This window comes from Lampris incognitus, chromosome 5 (assembly GCF_029633865.1).
Source record: "Lampris incognitus isolate fLamInc1 chromosome 5, fLamInc1.hap2, whole genome shotgun sequence".
NCBI lineage: Eukaryota > Metazoa > Chordata > Actinopteri > Lampriformes > Lampridae > Lampris > Lampris incognitus.
In genome coordinates, this window is record NC_079215.1 from 22,660,156 (window position 1) to 22,680,446 (window position 20,291).

The 20,291-nt window shown below is 45.1% G+C and overlaps 1 protein-coding gene across 1 annotated transcript; it reads left to right on the forward strand.

The window, feature by feature from the left end:
- Positions 1-12,945: 12,945 nt before the first annotated feature.
- On the forward strand, positions 12,946-17,283 carry LOC130112907 (protein ELFN1-like). Its single transcript, XM_056280430.1, has 4 exons — positions 12,946-13,205; positions 13,302-13,455; positions 14,817-14,983; positions 15,168-17,283. The coding sequence occupies exons 1-4, from the start codon at positions 12,946-12,948 to the stop codon at positions 17,281-17,283; spliced, it is 2,697 nt and encodes an 898-aa protein (XP_056136405.1).
- Positions 17,284-20,291: the final 3,008 nt, after the last annotated feature.

Sequence of the window (20,291 nt, forward strand, 5' to 3'; positions counted from 1 at the left end):
CACATCAGTGTCTGCATTGAAATCATCAATCTCCCAAGAAGCTCCATCACAAGAGTCCATTTGAGTCTGATCTGGATTTCCCTTGACACCCAACATCTGGTTCACATGTCTTTTCACACAATTTCCATTTACTTCAACACTGTATGTGACAGGACCCAACACTTCACTTATAACTCCATTCAACCATTTCTCCCATCCCCTGTAATTTTTTTACCAACACGTGTTGACCAACCTTAAAAGACCTAACACGGGGAAGATTTGGTTCAGACTCGGTCTGCATTCTCTGAGAGAACTTTGGTTTGATAAGACACAACCTGGTTCGCACCTGTCTTCTCAGAAATAGCTCAGCTGGGGTCTTTCCTGTCTTAGTATGGGGTGTGTTTCTGTACCCAATCAGAAAATTTGCAACACAGTGCTCAAGCATCATACCACCAATGGCTCTATTCTTTGCAAGGGATTTCTTAAGATTTTGGACCAATCTTTCAGCTAAACCATTACTTGCAGGATGGTATGCAGGTGACTTGATGTGTTTTACTCCATTTTTAGTCAAAAATGACTCAAACTCTTGCGATACGAACTGAGGTCCGTTATCAGTTACAACCTCTTTAGGCAACCCATAAGCTGCAAATAAATTTCTCATTGCTTCAATTGTCTTAGATGAAGTAGTAGTGGTCATGGGAACTATCTCTGGCCATCTAGCATTGGCATCCATCACTACTAAAAACATCTGCTTGTGGTCCTCAGCAAAATCAAGATGTACTCTTTCCCATGGACTCGAAGACCATTTCCATGTATGTATTGGTGCGGTAGCAGGCATACTATGCTGCTGCTGACAAATAGTACACTGATTCACTTCACGTTCAATACTGTCATCTAATGTAGGCCACCAGAATAAACTTCTGGCGAGGGACTTCATTTTAACTATTCCCCAGTGGTGCTCATGTAATTCAGACAATAGCCTGTCTCTTAGTTTATCAGGCACTACCACACGGTAACCCCATAATAAACAGTCATCCTCAATGCTAAGCTCTAATTTTCTCTGAAAATAAGGCCTCAGTGACTCATCCTGTACATGTTTAGGCCATCCAGTTAACACCAACTGTTTAACCACTCTTAACACAGGATCTCTGTCTGTTTCTTTGGCTATTTCTCTAGCAATAAGAGGTAAGTCTTCCAGGTAAGACACTCTGTAAATTGGGTTTGACACCACATCTACATCAGGCTTCACAGGTAATCTTGATAAAGCATCAGCATTGCTATGCTGCTCTGACTTCTTGTACTGGATTTCATATGTATACGCTGCCAAAATTAGAGCCCACCTTTGTAATCTAGCGGCGGCCAGTGTTGGCACACCTGTTTTAGGCCCCAGAATTTTCAACAGTGGCTTGTGGTCTGTCAATAACAAGAATTTCCTTCCATAAAGATACTCATGGAATTTCATAACTCCAAAAACAAGACCCAGTGCCTCTTTTTCCAGTTGAGAGTAATTTTGTTCTGTTTTAGTTAACATTCTGGATGCAAATGCAATAGGTCTCTCACTTCCATCTTTAATTTTGTTGCTGATTACAGCATCAACTCCATAAGAAGAAGCATCACATGCTAGTATGATATGTAACTGCATCAAAATGTACTAACAATTTATCTGACTGAAGAGACTTCTTTGCACTATCAAATGCACTTTGACATTTCTCTGACCATTCCCAGGTTGCATCTTTATGCAGCAATGCTGTCATTGGATGAATCAGAGTAGATAGATTAGGGATAAACTTCCGATAGTAGTTTAACAGAGCTAAGAATGACCTGAGTTTAGTTACATTTTTCGGAACTGGAGCCCTCTGAATAGCATCTGTCTTTTCCTTCATTGGATGTATGCACATGGCATCAATGACATGCCCTAAGTATGAAACGCTGTTCTGCATGAATGCACACTTCTCTCTTTTAACCCTGAGATTGTAAGTTTCAAGTCTACGAAGCACCTCTTCCAAGTTAGTCAGGTGCTTTTCTGTATCTTTTCCAGTAATTAAAATGTCATCTAAATAACAGATGACCCCTTCCATGCCCTGAAGAACCTGATCCATAATCTTTTGAAAAATAGCAGGGGCGCTAGCAACACCGTAGGGTAACCTATTGTAGTGATACAACCCTCTGTGTGTGTTGATAGTTAGGTAATGTCTTGAATTGTCCTCTAACAGAACTTGCTGATAAGCCTGCGACAAGTCTAATTTGGTAAACTGCTGACCTCCTGCTAGTTTAGCAAATAAATCTTGGGTTTAAGGTAGTGGATACTGTTCCACATTCAACCATGGATTGATGGTGACCTTGTAGTCTCCACATATTCTCACACTATCATCCTTTTTAGGCACACAAACTATTGGAGCTGCCCACTCACTGTAATTAATGGGTGAGATGACACCTTCAGCTTCCAATTTTGCCAGTTCTCTCTCTACGGCTTCTCTTAATGCATAAGGCACGTTTCTAGGCTTACAGAACTTGGGCACTGCATCTGGATCTACATGTAGTCTGGCTTCAATACCTTTTAACTTGCCTAGCTCAGGTTTGAACACTGATGTATGTCTGGCACACACATCATCCACTGTATCAGGAGCCACTCTGTTGACTCTTGACCAGTCTAGCTTTAATCGACTTATCCAGTCTCTGCCCATTAATGCAGGACCTCTTCCTTTCACGACTAGTAGTTCTAGCTTTTCTGAGCGTTCCTTGCATTTCACCTTTGCTGTGAATTTTCCTATCAATGGCAATGATTCCTCACTGTAGGTTTTCAGCACACAATTTGCAGGACTAAGTTTCACATCTTTAAACCTGCGTTTAAGTAGAGTTTCAGATATCACTGACACGGCTGCGCCAGTGTCTACCTCCATTTGCACCCTTGTACCATTTACACTGACATACACATAGTAGGGTTTCACTATGTCACCTTTACCCGTGTCCATTGCAAAAAGTTCGGCCCCTCCACTGTCCAATACAGACTGATGCTTGACCAGTGTCAATGTTCTGTACAGCATCCACCAGGCACCTTGTCGGCACACAGCAGTCGTCTCTGGCACTGCAGAGCTGAGGCTGGATAGGATCTCCATCTGCCCGAAGACTGTGAGCGTTGCTCTGGTCCACGTGCTGGGGAGCGTTGCAACCAAGTCTTCCCTGCTGCTTGATAGCGCTGGAATTTGTACATGTCCCGTGCTTGAGAGCGTGGCAACATTCCAAATGCCTGGTCCCTTTCGATGCCTTGCCATAGCTTCCTTCTTTAGGTGAACTTCATGCTTTTGCGATGTGTCCCTTTTTCTTTCACTGGTGACACTCTGCGTCCTTGAACCTGCATTCATCCGGTCTGTGGCTTTTTCCATTGCAGCGATAACAGGGCTTTCCATTGGCTGTAGACTTTACCGTAGCCTCTCTATGCTTTAGGTTAGCCTTCTTTTCTATCACATTAGCTTTATAGCCTTTCTGTGCAAACTGTTGCGCACTGTTGCCTTTTGTTACCTCAAAAGAAAGCGCCATTTCAACTGCGAGCTGTAACGTTAAGTCGTTTGTGTGAGCAGCATTGAGTAACCTATCTCTTAGCTCACTGCTCTTAACTCCACAGACAAACCTATCACGCAGTGCTTCATCTAAAAATGTTCCAAATTTGCATGTGGCTGCTAACTTTCTCAAACTTGCAATGTACTCACTTATTGTTTCGTTTTCCTTTTGGTTTCTTCCGTGAAACTTGCATCTCTCGGCAATAAAGTTGGTTTTCGGGATGTAGTGCTTTTCTAGCATTCCCACCAGTACTTCATATGTTTTACCCGATGGCTTATCTGGTGCACACAAATCCATCAGCAAGCTATGTGCCCTTTTTCCTACCACCGTAAGAAATACCGCTTTGGTTTTCTCATCTCGAGTGTCCAATCCATTTGCTGCGAAGTACTGCTCTAACCGCTGGCGATAACTATCAAAACTTTCCTCACTTTCCTCGAAGTGGAAATCTTCTGGCTTACCGAATGCCATCTTCTGTTCGACGGTCCTTTCACTCACCGAACGTATCCCTGGTTGTTCGTCGTTTACTTCTGCCTCGCTGGAGCTGCTTGACATGCTAACTCTGTGACTTCCAACTTAAACATCCCATCCTCGTCGCCAAACTGTCGTGTATGAAACACTAATACGGTTCTAAAACTGTTTGAGTAGATAACTGGAAAGTGCACACGGCAGACTTATGACAGTAACGTAGTATATTTATTATTATGCTGTAACAACCTAGCTATCCCGAGTAGAGCGGAGTACCAAGAGAGCGCCCTGGTGGCGATTCTGCCTTGTATACTCTTCAGGAACAACCAATAGCTGACCTCGACCTCATTCAGCACCAATCACATTGGTCTGTGCACATTCAAAACCAACCAACCCACACTGGTTAATATTCTGTGTTGGGAACACCACAATGTCCAAGACTGCTTTTACCATCCGTTATTGAAGGAAAACAAGTTTTGCTTCTTCAATCAAAAGAAAGCCCTCATAGTTTGTTTGTATGGTTGTTTGTATTCAACAAAAGTTGAATTGTTTGTACGGCTATGAGATTGAGGCTGGAGTCAAATTATGACCTCAAACATCATGACACAAGAAAGCTGGTGGAATTGTTGTCAAACTTGAGGAAGGCATTAAAAACTCAAACTTTGGTTTGGCAGTTGCTCTACTCGGACAGTATCACATTTAGAGCTTACATATGTTCAGTCACAATACTTATTTGTGCAAGAAACGGACGTCTTCCAGTCCTCCCGACGGATCGCATGAATCCACACCTGTCTTCGTTTTTTGATTGCAGTTTTCCCTTTCGGCATGCGATAAAAATGCAGATGCTAGTTTTTACCATCTTTACGATTTGTGCAACCGACAGCGCAACACCTGTGAGGCATTTCGTTTCGTTTTAAATCAATTTCTCCGTGATGATCCCTTCGACATGAACGTAGTAATATTTACAAATGCAAGACTCGTGGCCCCTTTTTGCCTCACAATCTGCGCACGCACATTTGGCGCGTGTAAATAAGGGAACGCGTCTATATGGAGACCAGACAGCACTCTGTCATCCTATTGGTCAACGTCAAGGAACACGTCGTAGGAGATGTCAGACTAGGCAGGAAAATACAAAAAATTCTGACATGCTAGCTAGACTTTAGATCGAGGTGTAGTGGGGCGTCCCGTACGCCACATCACTGTTCTTCAATTAAGTCGCACTACACGGAGTAAAGACACCCGTTCGTCGTCCCCGACGCTCATAATCGGGCCCGACGCTGGAAATTTGACAGCAACGTCAAAATCGGGCTGAAATCGTGTAGTCTGATAATAACAGCCAGATATAACAGACCAAGCTCAGGAGGTCCAAACAAAAATATTTTACAACCTCGATTGCTAAAAAGGGTCAAGCATGTTTTTTTTTGTTTTGTTTTGAGAAGTTGCTGACACAACGGCGGCTGTTTAATTTTCAATGGATCTCTGGGAGTTTGAATTGCTCAAACACCAATGCATTTACCACAGTGACCATGGGTATCATGGAAAACAGTTAAAATATAACGATTATCTTCAGGATAATGGCTTTAATTTCATCACATAAAAATGTGGATCTAATTCTGTAAAGCAGACTTCCTTGGACATTGTTCAAAGATTTACCCAAAGCCACTCTCTTCGTTCTTTGACTGTGTCCGAGGGAGAAGGAGACATTTTTGACATCTGACTTACGGCTCACCCTATTCGAATAGATTAATGGGTTGGGCCTACATAGGCCTTCATAACAATGAAGCTGGGCCTGAGTGAACATCTTTCCTTGCCGCAAAACTATCTCCAAATTCAGACTGCATGTAAGTCATCGACACCGAGACAATACATGCGGATAGCAATTTCAAGTCATCCACAAAAAGGATGATCTATTGGGTGAAATTAAAAGGAGAAATATTGGATGAAAGAGCGGCAGAAAAATGGAATAAAGGGAGGACCAGACAAATAGAAGTCTGATGGCCAGACACAACTTATTCAGTCCAATGAAAACTCCCAAGGATTTATCTTATGCAGCTCAGTCTCAAGCTTTGAATTCATTATGAGAAATGAGTTTCTGATGTTCCAGCTCTTTCAGCAGACAATTTTTCACAGAGAATGCAAAACATTGTTCGGTACAATTAACCCGTCTTTGTCAGGGCTTAAGAGATCACATTCTTTAGACTGTAAAATAATGACCTCCGCACTTATGTGTTTAGTTAAAGAGCCAGACTGGTTTCGCTGCAGACCTTCTGTGTAGCATTATCATGTTCACCCCCTTGTTTTCACAGGTGTCTCCACCAGGTTCTCTGGCCTACTCCCACCATCAAAAGTATGCATGTCAGGTGACCTAGAGGCAGTGCCCATAGGTATGAATGGGATTGTGACTGTTTCGTTGCTATTGCTGGATCTGCAATGGACCAATCTTAGGATGTCCTCTCAACTCCGCCCCCAGTAGGTAGGCTGAGACCCCCTGGGACACTGAGAAGAAGGGGTATGTAGGTAAGGAAAGTGAATGGAAGAATGAGCGGACACTTCTGTGGTTCTCCTAACAGCAGTGTGATTGTGGCACTCCCTGGAAAACAGACTTAAAAATGGAAACTGTGCATGACAGAGGCAGCCAGCCACCCTGTGGACGTTCTGTAACATTCAGAACAAATCTAAGAGCACCACATCTGTTAAAAGGGGGGAAAAAGAATAATAAAAGTGTATTATACAATAGGAGATTCCTATGGTGATCTTCCCAATGTGAAAATGCAATCCAGTCACCTCAGTGAAGGCGATTAAGTGGAGGCCACTCAAGACGGAGAGGGAGAAAAGAATTTCTCGGGGATGAAAAACATTCTTGTCAACCATTTGCGGCAGCGGTCTCTCGTTTTTTTGATCCATAAATGAAGGAATTCCATCATCCCTGTCATTATTAGCATTGTTGCCATCTTATTACGTATTTTCGGGGTACATTTTCATAGTTGTAAGTACATCCCCCCCCCCCCACACACACACACACAAAACCATAAAAAACAGATGTGCATATATGGTATCATCGGTCAGTTGTCTTCCCTCTTCCCTCCTATCTTCATTATTCTGCTCATGGCGCAATATTTTCCTGGCTTCATGGGAGGGAGCAGGTGTTGCATCGTCAGCCTTGAGTTGGAATGATGTTTTCCAAACAGGTTTCAGATGATAATAGGGGTGCTGGCAGGGTGTGTAATGCCCTACTACACACTAAAATGGGAAAATGTATTGAGCTCTCCCTGTGTTTGTGTTTGTGTGTATACAGCGTGTGTGTCTGCGCTGTGCCTGTTAGAAATGTGATCATATTTCCGTCGCACTCCCAGCCTCCCTAGGATGGCTCATCTAGAAAAGTACTGTTCATCACTCACACAGTGCTGGGGAAGGCTGGGAACCCGGTGTGGAGTGGGAGTAAGGGAGGATGGAGGTTTGGAAACAGGAGAGAGAAGTGTGGAGAGGAGTGTTTGATGACAGCGGAGGTTTCTGTGTGTGTTAGAAAAGATGACGTGACCGCAGCATTGTGTGTGTGCATGTGTGTGTGTGTGTGTGTGTGTGAGAGAGAGAGAGTGTGTGTATGTGAGAGAGAGAGAGAGAGAGAGAGAGAGAGAGAGAGAGAGAGAGAGAGAGAGAGAGAGAGAGAGAGAGAGAGAGAGAGAGAGAGAGAGAGAGAAAGATAGAATGTGTGTGTGGGAGAGAGAGAGAGAGGGAGGAGAGAGCGATTCAGGAGCAAAAACCCCTCTTTAATCAAGGTGCAATATTGCCAGTGTGTGAGATAAGGAAAGTGCTGCTGTCTCCTACTGCACAGGTTTTACAGCGGAACCTGGACCTGCTAAAGCAGTACTGCCAGACCTGGGCCGGCAGTAAACATGAAAAAGACCGAAATTTATTTTTCAAAAAGATCCAGATCTCAGGGATGAAATATACATTCACATTAGGAGGAAACCACATTGAACATTCCCAGAGCTATAATTATTCAGGATTAAAAATCAGCAACCCAGGAAATGTTAACCTGGCAGTGAATGAACTGAAAGAAATAGCACGCAGCGCTTCTGTGCCATAAAACAACAAAGTTTTGTAGACATTCCAATTAGAATCTGGCTGAAAATATTCCAATCAGTAACCAAACCAATTGCCCTTTATGGCAGCCAAGTTTGGGGTCCAATTACAAATCGAGAATTTAGCACCTGGGACAAACATCCAATTGAGACCCTGCAGGTGGAGTTCTGTAAGAACCTCTTACATGTCCAGAGGAAAACAACAAACAACGCATGCAGGGCAGAATTAGGCCAATGTCCGTTACTGATCAAAATACGGAAAAGGGCAATCAAATTCTGGCAACATTTGAAAAACAGTGTGACCCCCCCGCTCATACCATTACAAAGCCTTGCAATACCAAGAGTTGAGCAAAACCAGTCCCCTCACTCAACTGGTCCTGACGCTCAGCTCGCTATCAAACACCAACACTTCACAGCCTCAGGACCAGAACATCAGAATCCATCACATTATAACTCAACAAAAACTAAATTATATTACTTATTGGGACACACAAACTAAAAACCAACATAAGATGCAATGCTAACTGGCCCTTAAAAGACAGTACACTGTGGCAGATTATCTGCACACAGTGACTGATACCAGACTGAGAACCACCTTGACGAAGTACAGACTCAGTGACTACGGCCTGGCCGTAGAAAAAGGCCCACACAGACAAACATGGCTGCCGGCAGAAGAGAGGCTGCAGGTGCTCACACTGCGACATGGGAGAGGTGGAGACAGAGCTGCACTTCATCACCACCTGTCCTAAGTATAAGCACATTAGAAATCATTACTACCCCCCAAAATTGAACAGATCCACCCAAACTTCAGAAGCCTCCCTGACATCAGCAAACTAGCCATCCTACTGGGAGAGGAGAAGACAGACTAGCCATCCTACTGGGAGAGGAGAGACAAACTAGCCATCCTACTGGGAGAGGAGAAGACAAACTAGCCATCCCACTGGGAGAGGAGAGACAAACTAGCCATCCTACTGGGAGAGTACAAGACAAACTAGCCATCCTACTGGGAGAGAAGACAAACGCCATCCTACTGGGAGAGGACAAGACAAACTAGCCATCCTACTGAGAGAGAAGAGACAAACTAGCCATCCTACTGGGAGAGGACAAGACAAACTAGCCATCCTACTGGGAGAGGAGAAGACAAACTAGCCATCCTACTGGGAGAGGACAAGACAAACTAGCCATCCTACTGGGAGAGGAGAGACAAACTAGCCATCCTACTGGGAGAGGACAAGACAAACTAGCCATCCTACTGGGAGAGGAGAAGACAAACTAGCCATCCTACTGGGAGAGGACAAGACAAACTAGCCATCCTACTGGGAGAGGACAAGACAAACTAGCCATCCTACTGGGAGAGGAGAAGACAAACTAGCCATCCTACTGGGAGAGGACAAGACAAGCTGCAACACAGCAGCTAAATATATCGTTGCATGTCACAATCTGAGGGACAGTGAGCGAGCACCCTGTCCACACAGCGATACACACACACCTACCTACACACACATGTACCCACACACTTGCGTGCACATGCACACACACACACACACACAAGTTTCTTCCTTTTCTCTCTATTTTTTGTCCTTCTTTGTCCTTCAGTTTCAATTAACGTTTGCACTACTAAATATTGTTAAATTGGTTGGTTGATTATTTGTTTTTAACAGTACAGTAACTTTTTTTATGATTATTATTATTGTTCGTATGTTATAAACTGTGCTGTACTGTTTTGTGCTACCTTGAGCTTTGGCAGTACTGTGTAACTGAATATGGTCATGCCAATAAAGCCGAACTGAATCGAATTGAACTGAATTGAACTGAACTGAATTGGATTGAGAAAGTGAAGGGGCCTGCGGCTCAGTTTTTTTCTTTCCATCTTTTGTCTCATATGTATGCACATTTTCCATATTTACCTATAGACTGTTCATCATCAAGGTATGATGGGAATTAGCCACAATACTGTAAATGCCGCCCTCTTTTAAAGCAAAGTTGGCGCTGAACTTGGTACCCTTGGGGGGGGGGGTTACACTCACAGGCCCAGTTTAGCCCAAAACGACCTACATACATTGGTTCATCCCTCATAAATCTTTGAATGTTTGACTTGGCAGAAGACTAGCCGGTCACGATGATGACTGATATTCAGTGTGGAACTACACCTTTGCAGTTAGAGTAACTGGCAATGTTCACACACACTCAGGGCATGAGCCTGGCCGGGCCTGCGATAAATGATTCAAAACGCAGAAGAAGCCAGCACTTTCTCAACATCTTCCTCTGCACATATCGGATGTGCTGCTAAAAGTGTCTGTACTACAAAAAGGGGTTAAGCGCCAGCCAGTAACTGTTACTGTACCTCTATACTTCATGTTTTTTTTGTTTTTTCTTGCCTCTGTGCACTCTCTCTCTCTCCCTTTCTCTCTCTCTCTCTCTCTCTCTCTCTCTCTCTCTCTCTCTCTGTCTCTCTCTCTCTCTCTCTCTCTCCCTTTCTCTCCCTTTCTCTCTCTCTCTCTCTCTCTCTCTCTCTCTCTCTCTCTCTCTCTCTCTCTCTCTCTCTCTCTCTCTCTCTCTCTCTCTCTCTCTCTCTCTCTCTCTCGCCATTCACTTCTGTTCTGTCTCTTGGCCGTTCAGTCGACATCACTCATTGTACCTCAGTACAAAAAGAGGTCAGGAAGAAATCTGCCGTCAGCGCCTGTTAACTAAACTCTTTGGTCTCCCTGTCCCAACTCACCCCCACCCCCCGTACGCCTCCACCTTCTCTCGCCTCAACAGCTTGTGTACGTACCTCAGTTTAACCCTGGGTCAGCAAAAATTGATATTTTCCTGCGCACACACGCTTGTATATGTAAGTAAGAGTGTGTGCGCGTGTGCGTGTGTGTATGTATGGGTCTGTAGCTGGCAGCCATTCCCACCCCTTTTCTGTTGACCTCACTCGCTAGGTAGTTTGGCTCATTCTACGTGCGAGGAAGTCTCACCATCAATTATAGATTGTGCTGACTGGATGGAACTTCCTTGCACATACATCAACACCCGCATAAACTCAAACACACACGTGTACACATATCTGTGTGTGCACAGTGATACACACACACACACACACACACACAGAATGACTTATGAGAATGTAAATGAAGTCGATAGGATTTGAGCAGATGTGTATTTCATCTATAAAAGTGTTGTTCTCAGTCTCGCTCCTTCGCATGATGTGCACATCAGTGCCTCTTCGTCACATTGCTCCCATTGCTGTCTGCAGTGACGGGATGGGGGCGAAAGACAGATTTGTGATGAGGGCTGGACCTAGTGTTCCTTCCCGCTATCCCGACATTACCTCATCCCCCGTGATGTCACATCCTGCTTGTTTGTGTGTTGAAGAACCCCGAGGAGGACTCTCAAAGAGAGGACAAAGTGACTGCTATTGAAAAATTCCCGAGACAGAGTCACTCCACATCCCTGCTCTCTCTCTCTCTGTCTCTCTCTCTCTGTCTCTCTGCAGCCTCCCCTTATTCACACAGAATCCCTTTGACCCCCCCACCCCCACCATTGCGCCTTTATCCCATTCTCCCTGTACCAGCTCGAACGCCTCCTCCTCCCGCTCTCCGTTCTGTCTCTTTCCAGCCTCCTCCTCCCCCTCCACTCCAACCCTTGTCTCTCTTGTTCTGTTCTATCATACATCAGATGCTTTTTTCCCAGGAAGTGTTTTATTTAGAGCAGATTAATTAATTAGATACAGTATCCGTGCTGTGGCCATTCTTAGCCCAGGTCTATCAGGGCCCTGAAGCTAATAGGATGACAGAGGTGTGTATGTGCATATTTGTGTGTGTGTGTGCGCGTGTGTGCATGCGTCTGTGTGCTTGTGTGTGTGTGTGTGTGTGTGTGTGTGTGTGTGTGTGTGTGTGTGTGTGTGTGTGTGTGTGTGTTTGAGTGTGTGTTTGAGTGTGTATTGAGTGTGTATTGAGTGTGTGTGGGGGACTTGCATACATAATTGCATCTGCACTTACATGTGCTAATTGGAGTGCCCTCAGTACCTGTGTGCTGTTGTGAACATGCATGGGCATGTGTGTGTGTGTGTGTGTGTGTGTGTGTGTGTGTGTAGGGGTGGGTATGAACATCAGATTGTTATATATGTAGACCTAATTACTTCAAATTCATTGTGCTCCTTACAGGCTCGAGTTTTTTGCTATCTCAAATAAAGCACTGTGCTTCATTAGCGAGTCCTTTATAACTAACTCTGCCATCTCTCGCTCCCCCCCTCTCTTTCTCTCTCTCTCTCTCTCTCTCTCTCTCTCTCTCTCTCTCTCTCTCTCTCTCTCTCTCTCTCTCTCTCTCTCTCTCTCTCTCTCTCTCTCTCTAGGGACCAGTTCTCACTCTGAGTACAGAGCAGTGAGCAATGAGGAAGAGAGAAAAGGGGTGCTTGTCCAATCAGAGATGCAGATGGCATTAGAGGATATGAGAACCAGCCAATCTGGCATGGGGAAGAGGACAGTCTCACTTGCCAATTTATACATAACATATCAAATATGACCCCATAATTTTACAATTGCTTTACACACATACTGCCAGTGAGGGAACACATTCCTCTTCTCAGTTGTTTGTATTTCACTTGACTTTTTTATCTCTGAAGTAGATACACAGAACATACAACAGGATTGTTGCTCCACTTCACCAGACGAATTCATAGAATAGACAAGCTTTATGTTTTTGGCTACAACTAAAGCAGTTTTTCAGATGATAAGATACTAAGGAAGTAGGCTATACAGAGGCAGTGCATACCTAGATCGTATCAACAAGCCAGCGAGCCTCATCCACTTTCTCGATGGGATTAGCCTGCATGAGTAAAGGTTAAAGAGCAAATATCATTGAGCGGCTTTCTTCAATGGATATTGTGAAGACATCCCATGTAGCCCAAGGGGCAGGAAAGGGTCAACCGGGCCCTAAATTGGCTAGAGTTTCATCATCAGTGGCCTTGTCCACAGCCAGATCCTTCCTCTATTGGCTCACGCTGCTGTCAATACCGCGGTTGCCAATGGTCACTGCTGACTGTTGGCTTATTGAAGGAGAAAAGGGCTTTGTATGGTTAGCTATCTGCAGCATGAACCAGCCCCCATACGAAGCCATCCCTGCCCATATAAACAGGTAATAAACCCTCTGCAGAAAATGGCCTCTTAATAGCATAAATGTTCAGACTCTCCTTGGCAGCACGAGGTAAACCCTCCAAACCTGTCTTCGCAGCACTATTGTGGACCTGAGGCTGAATGAGAACAAGATAAGGTCGGTCCACTACTCCTCTCTCAGTCGCTTTGGCAACCTCACCTACCTAAACCTCACCAAGAATGATATCAGCTATGTGGAGGATGGAGCATTCTCAGCGCAATTCAACCTGCAGGTTGGTAATTAGCCATGCCAAAATGACGAGCACACACATGTCCCTATATGGTGCACTTGTGAAACAAAACACTCATGAAAGCAAACATTTATCATCCAACATGTGAATGCAAATGTCTGTGCATGTGCCTTTGTGTGCCCACCCACACATCTGTATGAATGCACATACTCAAAGACACACACACACTGGCGTAACATATTTATTATGGGCCCTGGTGCAAGCAACCCTCGTAGACCCCCCCCCCGTCTCTCTCTCACCCGCTCACACATACACACCACCACCACCATAGGTGGGTTTAGTAAGTAATTTTAGTAATTTATTTGTATAGCACCTTTCACAGATATACAATCACAAAGTGCTTCACAGCATAAAATATAACAAATAAAATAGAAATATCAAAGTAACAGACAAAGTTTACACAGATTAGTTATTGTAAAGGTCAGTACGTCGAAGATTGGCTACACTTCAGAACCACGGAGAGCGGACGCACCACGGACAGAGTTGGGAAACCTAAACAGACGGTCTCTAAATCAAATCAGTCGACAAGGCAATGAAACCAGTCAACAAAGCAACTAGGCTGTAATATAGCTAATAGCCCTGTCATTCGACAGTAACAGGGGAGCACACTTCAGACTCAAAACCTGGTAGATTGCATGGTTTGGCACGCACGCAGCACACATTGCAGCTTTCCTTTTTTTCTTGCTCTCCTTCCTCTTTTTACATCCACTTTTATGTGTGTAACTCATGCTTGCTTGCTTGATTTTATTCTTCTAACGTTACTTAGGTAGGCTAGATAGGTAAATGATATTGCAAGCTATCATCACATGCTCAAAACAGACACGTAACATTGGACTAGGACAATGCATGCAGAAATATTGACGGGCCCCCCCTAGCGACGGGCCCTGGTGCTACTGCACCGGCTGCACCACCTATATTTACGCCAGTGCCCACACACACACACACACACACACACACACACACACACACACACACACACACACACACACACATATACACACACATATACACAGGAGGAAGAAAAGCCACCCGCTCATTCTGACTTCAGAAATGTTGGAGCAAAAATAAAAAAATATTTTCTCCAAGCTGAGCTGAACAGAGCCATAATGAGCTGGCGTGCTAACCACAAGTCCTGGAACTTCACCAGGAGGGAAAGTGTGAACAAGAGGAGATCTGACTAAATGCAACACAGCATAGAGGCTTAGAATGGCATGCAAAAGCTGAAGGATTGTATTGAAGTGTTTTCTTTTTGTACCATACCTTACCTGCCTGCAGCTGCCAGTTGATGGTGCTGGCCGGCTCCTCGGAGATTAGAGTAATCCCCCTTGTCTCTCTCTCCCCAGGTTCTCCAGATGGGCTTTAACAAGTTGAGGAACCTGACAGAGGGGATGTTGCGAGGCCTGGGGAAGCTGCAGTATCTCTACCTGCAAGCCAACCTCATTGAGTCCGTCACCCCAAACACTTTCTGGGAATGCCCAAACATTGAGAATATAGACCTATCCATGAATCGGTAAATATAATTGAGCGTTTGTGTGTGCGCGATTATATGGGTGCATGTAAGTGTGTTTATGTTAGTACATCTACATGTTTTCTTGCATGAATTTGTGTATGTTTGTGTATGTTTGTCGAAGACATTCTCAAAGCTGCTGTCATGTGATGGCTCAAATCTGTGACCCCTCCTGCTTCTCTCTTAGGATCCAGGTGTTGGATGGTAATTTGTTCTCCGGACTCAGTAAGTTGACCACTTGTGAACTGTACACCAACCCCTTCAACTGCTCCTGTGAGTTGCTGGGCTTCCTACGCTGGCTTTCCGCATTCCCCAACAGAACCAATGAAAGGATGGTGTGCGACTCGCCGGCGGGTTTCTCTGGCTACAACCTCCTCAGCCAGAACCCACGCATGCCTGCCCACCGCCATGCTTTGCACATGCTCAGTATTGTCTGCACAGATGATGGTAGTAGTGTGACACCGTACTTTGTGATTGGCTTATCCGAATCCACTACCTTGCCACCCGATTTTGTCTCTCCCTGTGGACTGGATGATTGTCCCTCTGGAACGCCCCCAGAAGAACCAATCAGCATAAGCCCTATCTTTTCTGATTCTAATCCCGTTATGAAACTCAAACAGGTGTTGCACTCGAGTGCTGTGATCACGGTTCAAATCCCGCATCCTTACCGGAAAATGTACATCCTGGTGCTCTACAACAACAGCTTCTTCACAGACATCCAGAATCTGAAAAGTCAGAAAGAGGACATTGAGTTAAATAACTTAAAGCCTCATACAGACTACACCTACTGTGTGGCATCCATACGAAACTCCCTGCGCTTCAACCACACCTGTCTGACCATCTCCACCGGTCGCCGGCTGGGGACGGAGAGGATAGTCAACGAGTCATCGGCCACCCACTACATCATGACCATCCTAGGCTGTCTGTTTGGGATGTTGCTTTTCCTGGGCCTGGTCGTCCACTGTCTGCGGAGAAAGAGGATGATGGAGGAAAAAGAGAGAAAGATGAGCAGAATACAGAGGACTCTGATAGAGCTCAAGTATGGAGGAGGAGGAGAAATAGATGGAGGGGGAGGGGGGTCCGTTTCCCAAAAACAGATGCTCACAGCTGGGGAGAGTCTATCCAGAATCCCTTACTTACCCCAGGGAGGAGAGATAGATCCATATAAGCTCCAGGAGGTGATAGAAACACCGGCTCACAAGCCTGCTAAACTCAACTACATGGAAGTCAGGGGGTCAGCGGTGGACAGAGAGAGAGAGAGGGAAAGAGAGAGAGAGCGGGAAAGAGAGATGTCCCCCCAAGCCAATCCCCAGGGTTCTGTGGCAGAGATCTCCACCATTGCGAAAGAAGTTGATAAAGTTAACCAGATCATCAACAACTGTATAGACGCTCTCAAGTCTGAGTCTACCTCCTTTCAACAGGGGATGAAGTCCCCCTCCTCTGCTGGCGGAGGAGCAGTGTCAACTGCTGAGCCACAGCTTGTGCTTCTCTCTGAGCAGGATGGAGAGAGAGGAGAAAGGACAGGAGAGTTCCTTTCACCGGTATATAAGGGAGGAAGAGGAGGAAGAGAGGAGAGAGGGAGAAGCTACCACCACTCCTTGCAACGCCACCACAGCATGGAGGCTCCATCGACCTCCAAACGGCCCAGCACCTCCTCCTCCCCAGGCTCTGCTCGCAGTCCCCGCTCCTTCCGCTCCGAGGGAGGCTACCACTCTTCTGAAACTCGTTACATAGAAAGGACCTCACCAGGAGAGAGAGGAGAACGAGGAGGCGGCGGGGGAGACGCCATTCGTACGGTCACCCCGGCCGCAGCTATCTTACGAGCCGAAGCCCAGAGAATCCGTCAGTATAATGAACATCGTCACTCCTACCCCGGCTCCCAGCAGCACCTCCAAGAGCTGCAGCACCACCCTCAGATCCTGCAGGAGCTCCACCACCACCCTGGGGGACGTAAGCCCTCCATCCTGGATCCGCTGACTCTCAGCAGGCAGGCCAAACAGAGAGAGCTGGCCTATTCACAACTGTCCCCACACTACCCCATCTCACCCCAGTATCATAACCTCAGCTACTGCTCCAGCCCAGAGGAAGATGAGGAGGAAGAAGGGCTCCTCTGCACCCCAACCCTGGGGCTTTGGGAGAGGTTTAAATTGCATCGCAAGAGGCATCGGCAGGCTTCTATGGAAGATGAAGGATACGTGGCGGCGGGACATGCGCTTAGGCGGAAGGTGCAATTTGCCAAAGATGAGGATCTCCATGACATACTGGACTACTGGAAGGGTGTGTCCGCACAGCAGAAGGCCTGAATCCACCAGAGATGGAAAAAACCAACACACCATATACATACAATGTAAACACACACACATACACACACACATGCGCACGCATGCACATTGACATGTACGAAAAAGATATGTAAATACACACACACATATTGAAGATACAAAACCAGTTGTACACATGTACTAAAACAACACACATGGACACATGCAAACACACACCAAACATTAAGACACACATCAGCACATACCGTACACAAACATAAGCCTTTGCTTCAGAGAACATGGACCAAACTAACACGATAACAACTATACTGAACGACAGAAATCAGATAACTTATGAAGACTGAATTACTTTTTGTAATGTAATAGAGATTATAGCTCAGACTTATGTAGCTTGTTTGTACTAAGAATAGATTTTGAATGGGGGAAAAAACGAAACCAACAAAACCTGAGACAGAAACCAGGCCGGGCAACTCATCCTGAACAGTTCTGCCCTGCCTACTCTTTTAATCTGCCTTCAGACCGACACTCATTACAACCGACCAGGGCAGATTAACCTCACCAAACGGTGTTTTTCTCATTAGAGCAATGGACCGATTGAAAATTTTCTTACAAGAGACGAGGACATTTTTTTTCTCTTCTTTTTCTGAGGGAATCTGTTTTTCCATCACACTCCACACATGTTGCCATGACACCAAGCAGACTTGGACTGATGGGGGGTGGGGGGGTGGCATCACTGGAGTACACTCTGGATGGCCAGCCAGGCAACTATAAGGATGGACTGTGCTGGAAATACGTAGGTCTCACCAGACAATGAGTATAACGTGCCAAATCATCCAACATCCAAGGGGGACCCCCGCCCCTCCTCTCCACTATCTTTTTTCTAAGCGGTAGAATGATATGTTGTTATTGCTATTACAATTATTATTCCTAGTCTTCTTATTAATTATGATCCTCCTCATTAATATTCTATCATTTGAATATGGCATGGCTCCGTCGTGTAACTGTGTTTTGACTGTTCTGAGCCTCTCGGCCGAGGCGGCACCATGTTGACGGACGCGGACACTCTCAGCCCCCCCCGCCAAGAGGAATGTGCTCTGCTGTGTGCAAAAGAAACTTGTCTTTCTCTCGGTAAACCCCGCAACATTTCACCGCTCCTCACCCCTCCAGAGATGGAACGCTGTACAGAAGACCCAGAGAGAGCGAGAGACAGAGAGAGAGAGATTCTATATTTGCAACAGAGGTGACTGTTTAGTTTGTATAACACCGTTTTGAAATCTTTCAGACTTTTCTGAAGCCACACTCCCAGGTTAGTTACCTACTCGCTCACTCGCGGTGACGTGTGTTTATTTTGAAATCGAACTAAAAAAAAATTCTGATCTTCGATGAATGTCTTCAGCTCCCACAGGGGATACATATCTGCACTGTTCAAAATCAAAAAAACCGACTCTTTAGGAAAGACTCAAAACTCTCAGCTCCCTTTCCTATACACTGTAGCTTCACTGTTCCATCGACAGTTCATCCCTTCCTCTTCTTCTTCTTCTTCTTCTTCTTCTTCTTCTTCTTCTTCTTCTTCTTCTTCTTCTTCTTTTTTCCCCCCTCCCATCTCCCAGGTTTTGACTCGTTGGAGTCCTCTGGTTCCACTGTGGTGCCACTGTGCCAAGCAAACTTGATTATAGACAAGTATTTAGAGGGATTTTGAATACGACCATTTTACAGAACTCTCCCCCCCCTCCATATCAGTTCATTTTGCCAAACACAAAACAATTTGCACAAAAGACCCCATTGCCATTGGCTTACTGCTCCTTCTCCTCGCCGCCAAACATTTCGAAGACCAAAGTACTGTGGTATCAGATTTACTCTTGTAGCCCCGAACCTGGCCCCGAATATTTATACACTATCATCCCTATAGTAACTTTTTCAGAACACACACACACACACACACACACAGACACACACACACACACAAGTGAATGTATTCTTTGTGTAATAAAACTGTTTATTAGCTGGTTTATTTTATTTTATTTTATTTTTGTTGTTTTTGCTGGACAAGCTATGTTCAACACAGTGTCTTGATGTGTCTGACGGACAGCCTGCCACTGGTTTCTCACCACAGGCCACTTCTGTCTCCCACAGCCTCAGACAAACAAGGGACTATTAGCGCTCCGAAAAGATCTTAGCAGGATGAAACACGAAATGGCTGCTGGAAAGAAAGAAAGAAAAAAAAAGTGGCCATAGGCATTGTGTTTTCCATTTGAAGGAAATGATTGCTACTTTTTGAAATAGCAAAGAGACTGAACTCCAGAAGTTTCTAATAGAGTAAATTACACAGAGAGGGAGCATTAGCAGCATTGCTAGTGCGGTAAAGATGGCAGCATATCCGCAGCCTCTCTGAGGACTGGAAACCTACAAAGGGGAGACTTGTAATGATACAAAAAAAAACAAAAAAACAAAACAAACAAACAAACAAAAAAAGACTACTGTTCATTTTGTTATGAAGTTGTTCTAAAATATCTCATTTTAGTACTAAGTGAAACAGGGATGGGGTCAAGACCATTTCGATTCGTTCAAATTTGAATGAATAGACGAAATCTCAAGTCTTTTCACCTATAAAAAAAAGAAAGAAGGAGAAGACGTATAAAAGAAAGGCTTATTTTGGTAATGAATTGAATCCGTGGTTTGCTTCGTGAATTGAAAATGAATTGACCCTAACCTTGGTACAAACGACAAACACATTAGCAGCAGCAGACCTGTCTGCGAGAAGGTCACCGGTGAAAGGAAACACTGTATAAAACATGTTCTTCTCTACTAACGAGTGTGGAATGCTCAAAAGTCATTAAGCCCAGCTAAAGCCATAATCGTGGGCGAGTGAAACCACCGCGGCTGTTCGTAGCGCTGCGAGACAGTCACTCGAATGGTAACGAGGCCGTTTTGTTCCCTTGCACAGCAGAAGCTACGACACGGGTCCCACGGACAGGCCACGGCCCAATCCCACCCAATCCCACCTCGGTTTCAGTGGGCAAGTAATGAGC

Bases quoted from the DNA above. Each gene is read 5' to 3' on its own strand.
- LOC130112907 (XM_056280430.1), top strand. From the start codon at position 12,946: ATGGATATTGTGAAGACATCCCATGTAGCCCAAGGGGCAGGAAAGGGT. The intron at 13,456-14,816 runs GTTGGTAATTAG...CTCTCTCCCCAG, and splicing joins CAGCGCAATTCAACCTGCAG to GTTCTCCAGATGGGCTTTAA. The intron at 14,984-15,167 runs GTAAATATAATT...CTTCTCTCTTAG, and splicing joins ATAGACCTATCCATGAATCG to GATCCAGGTGTTGGATGGTA.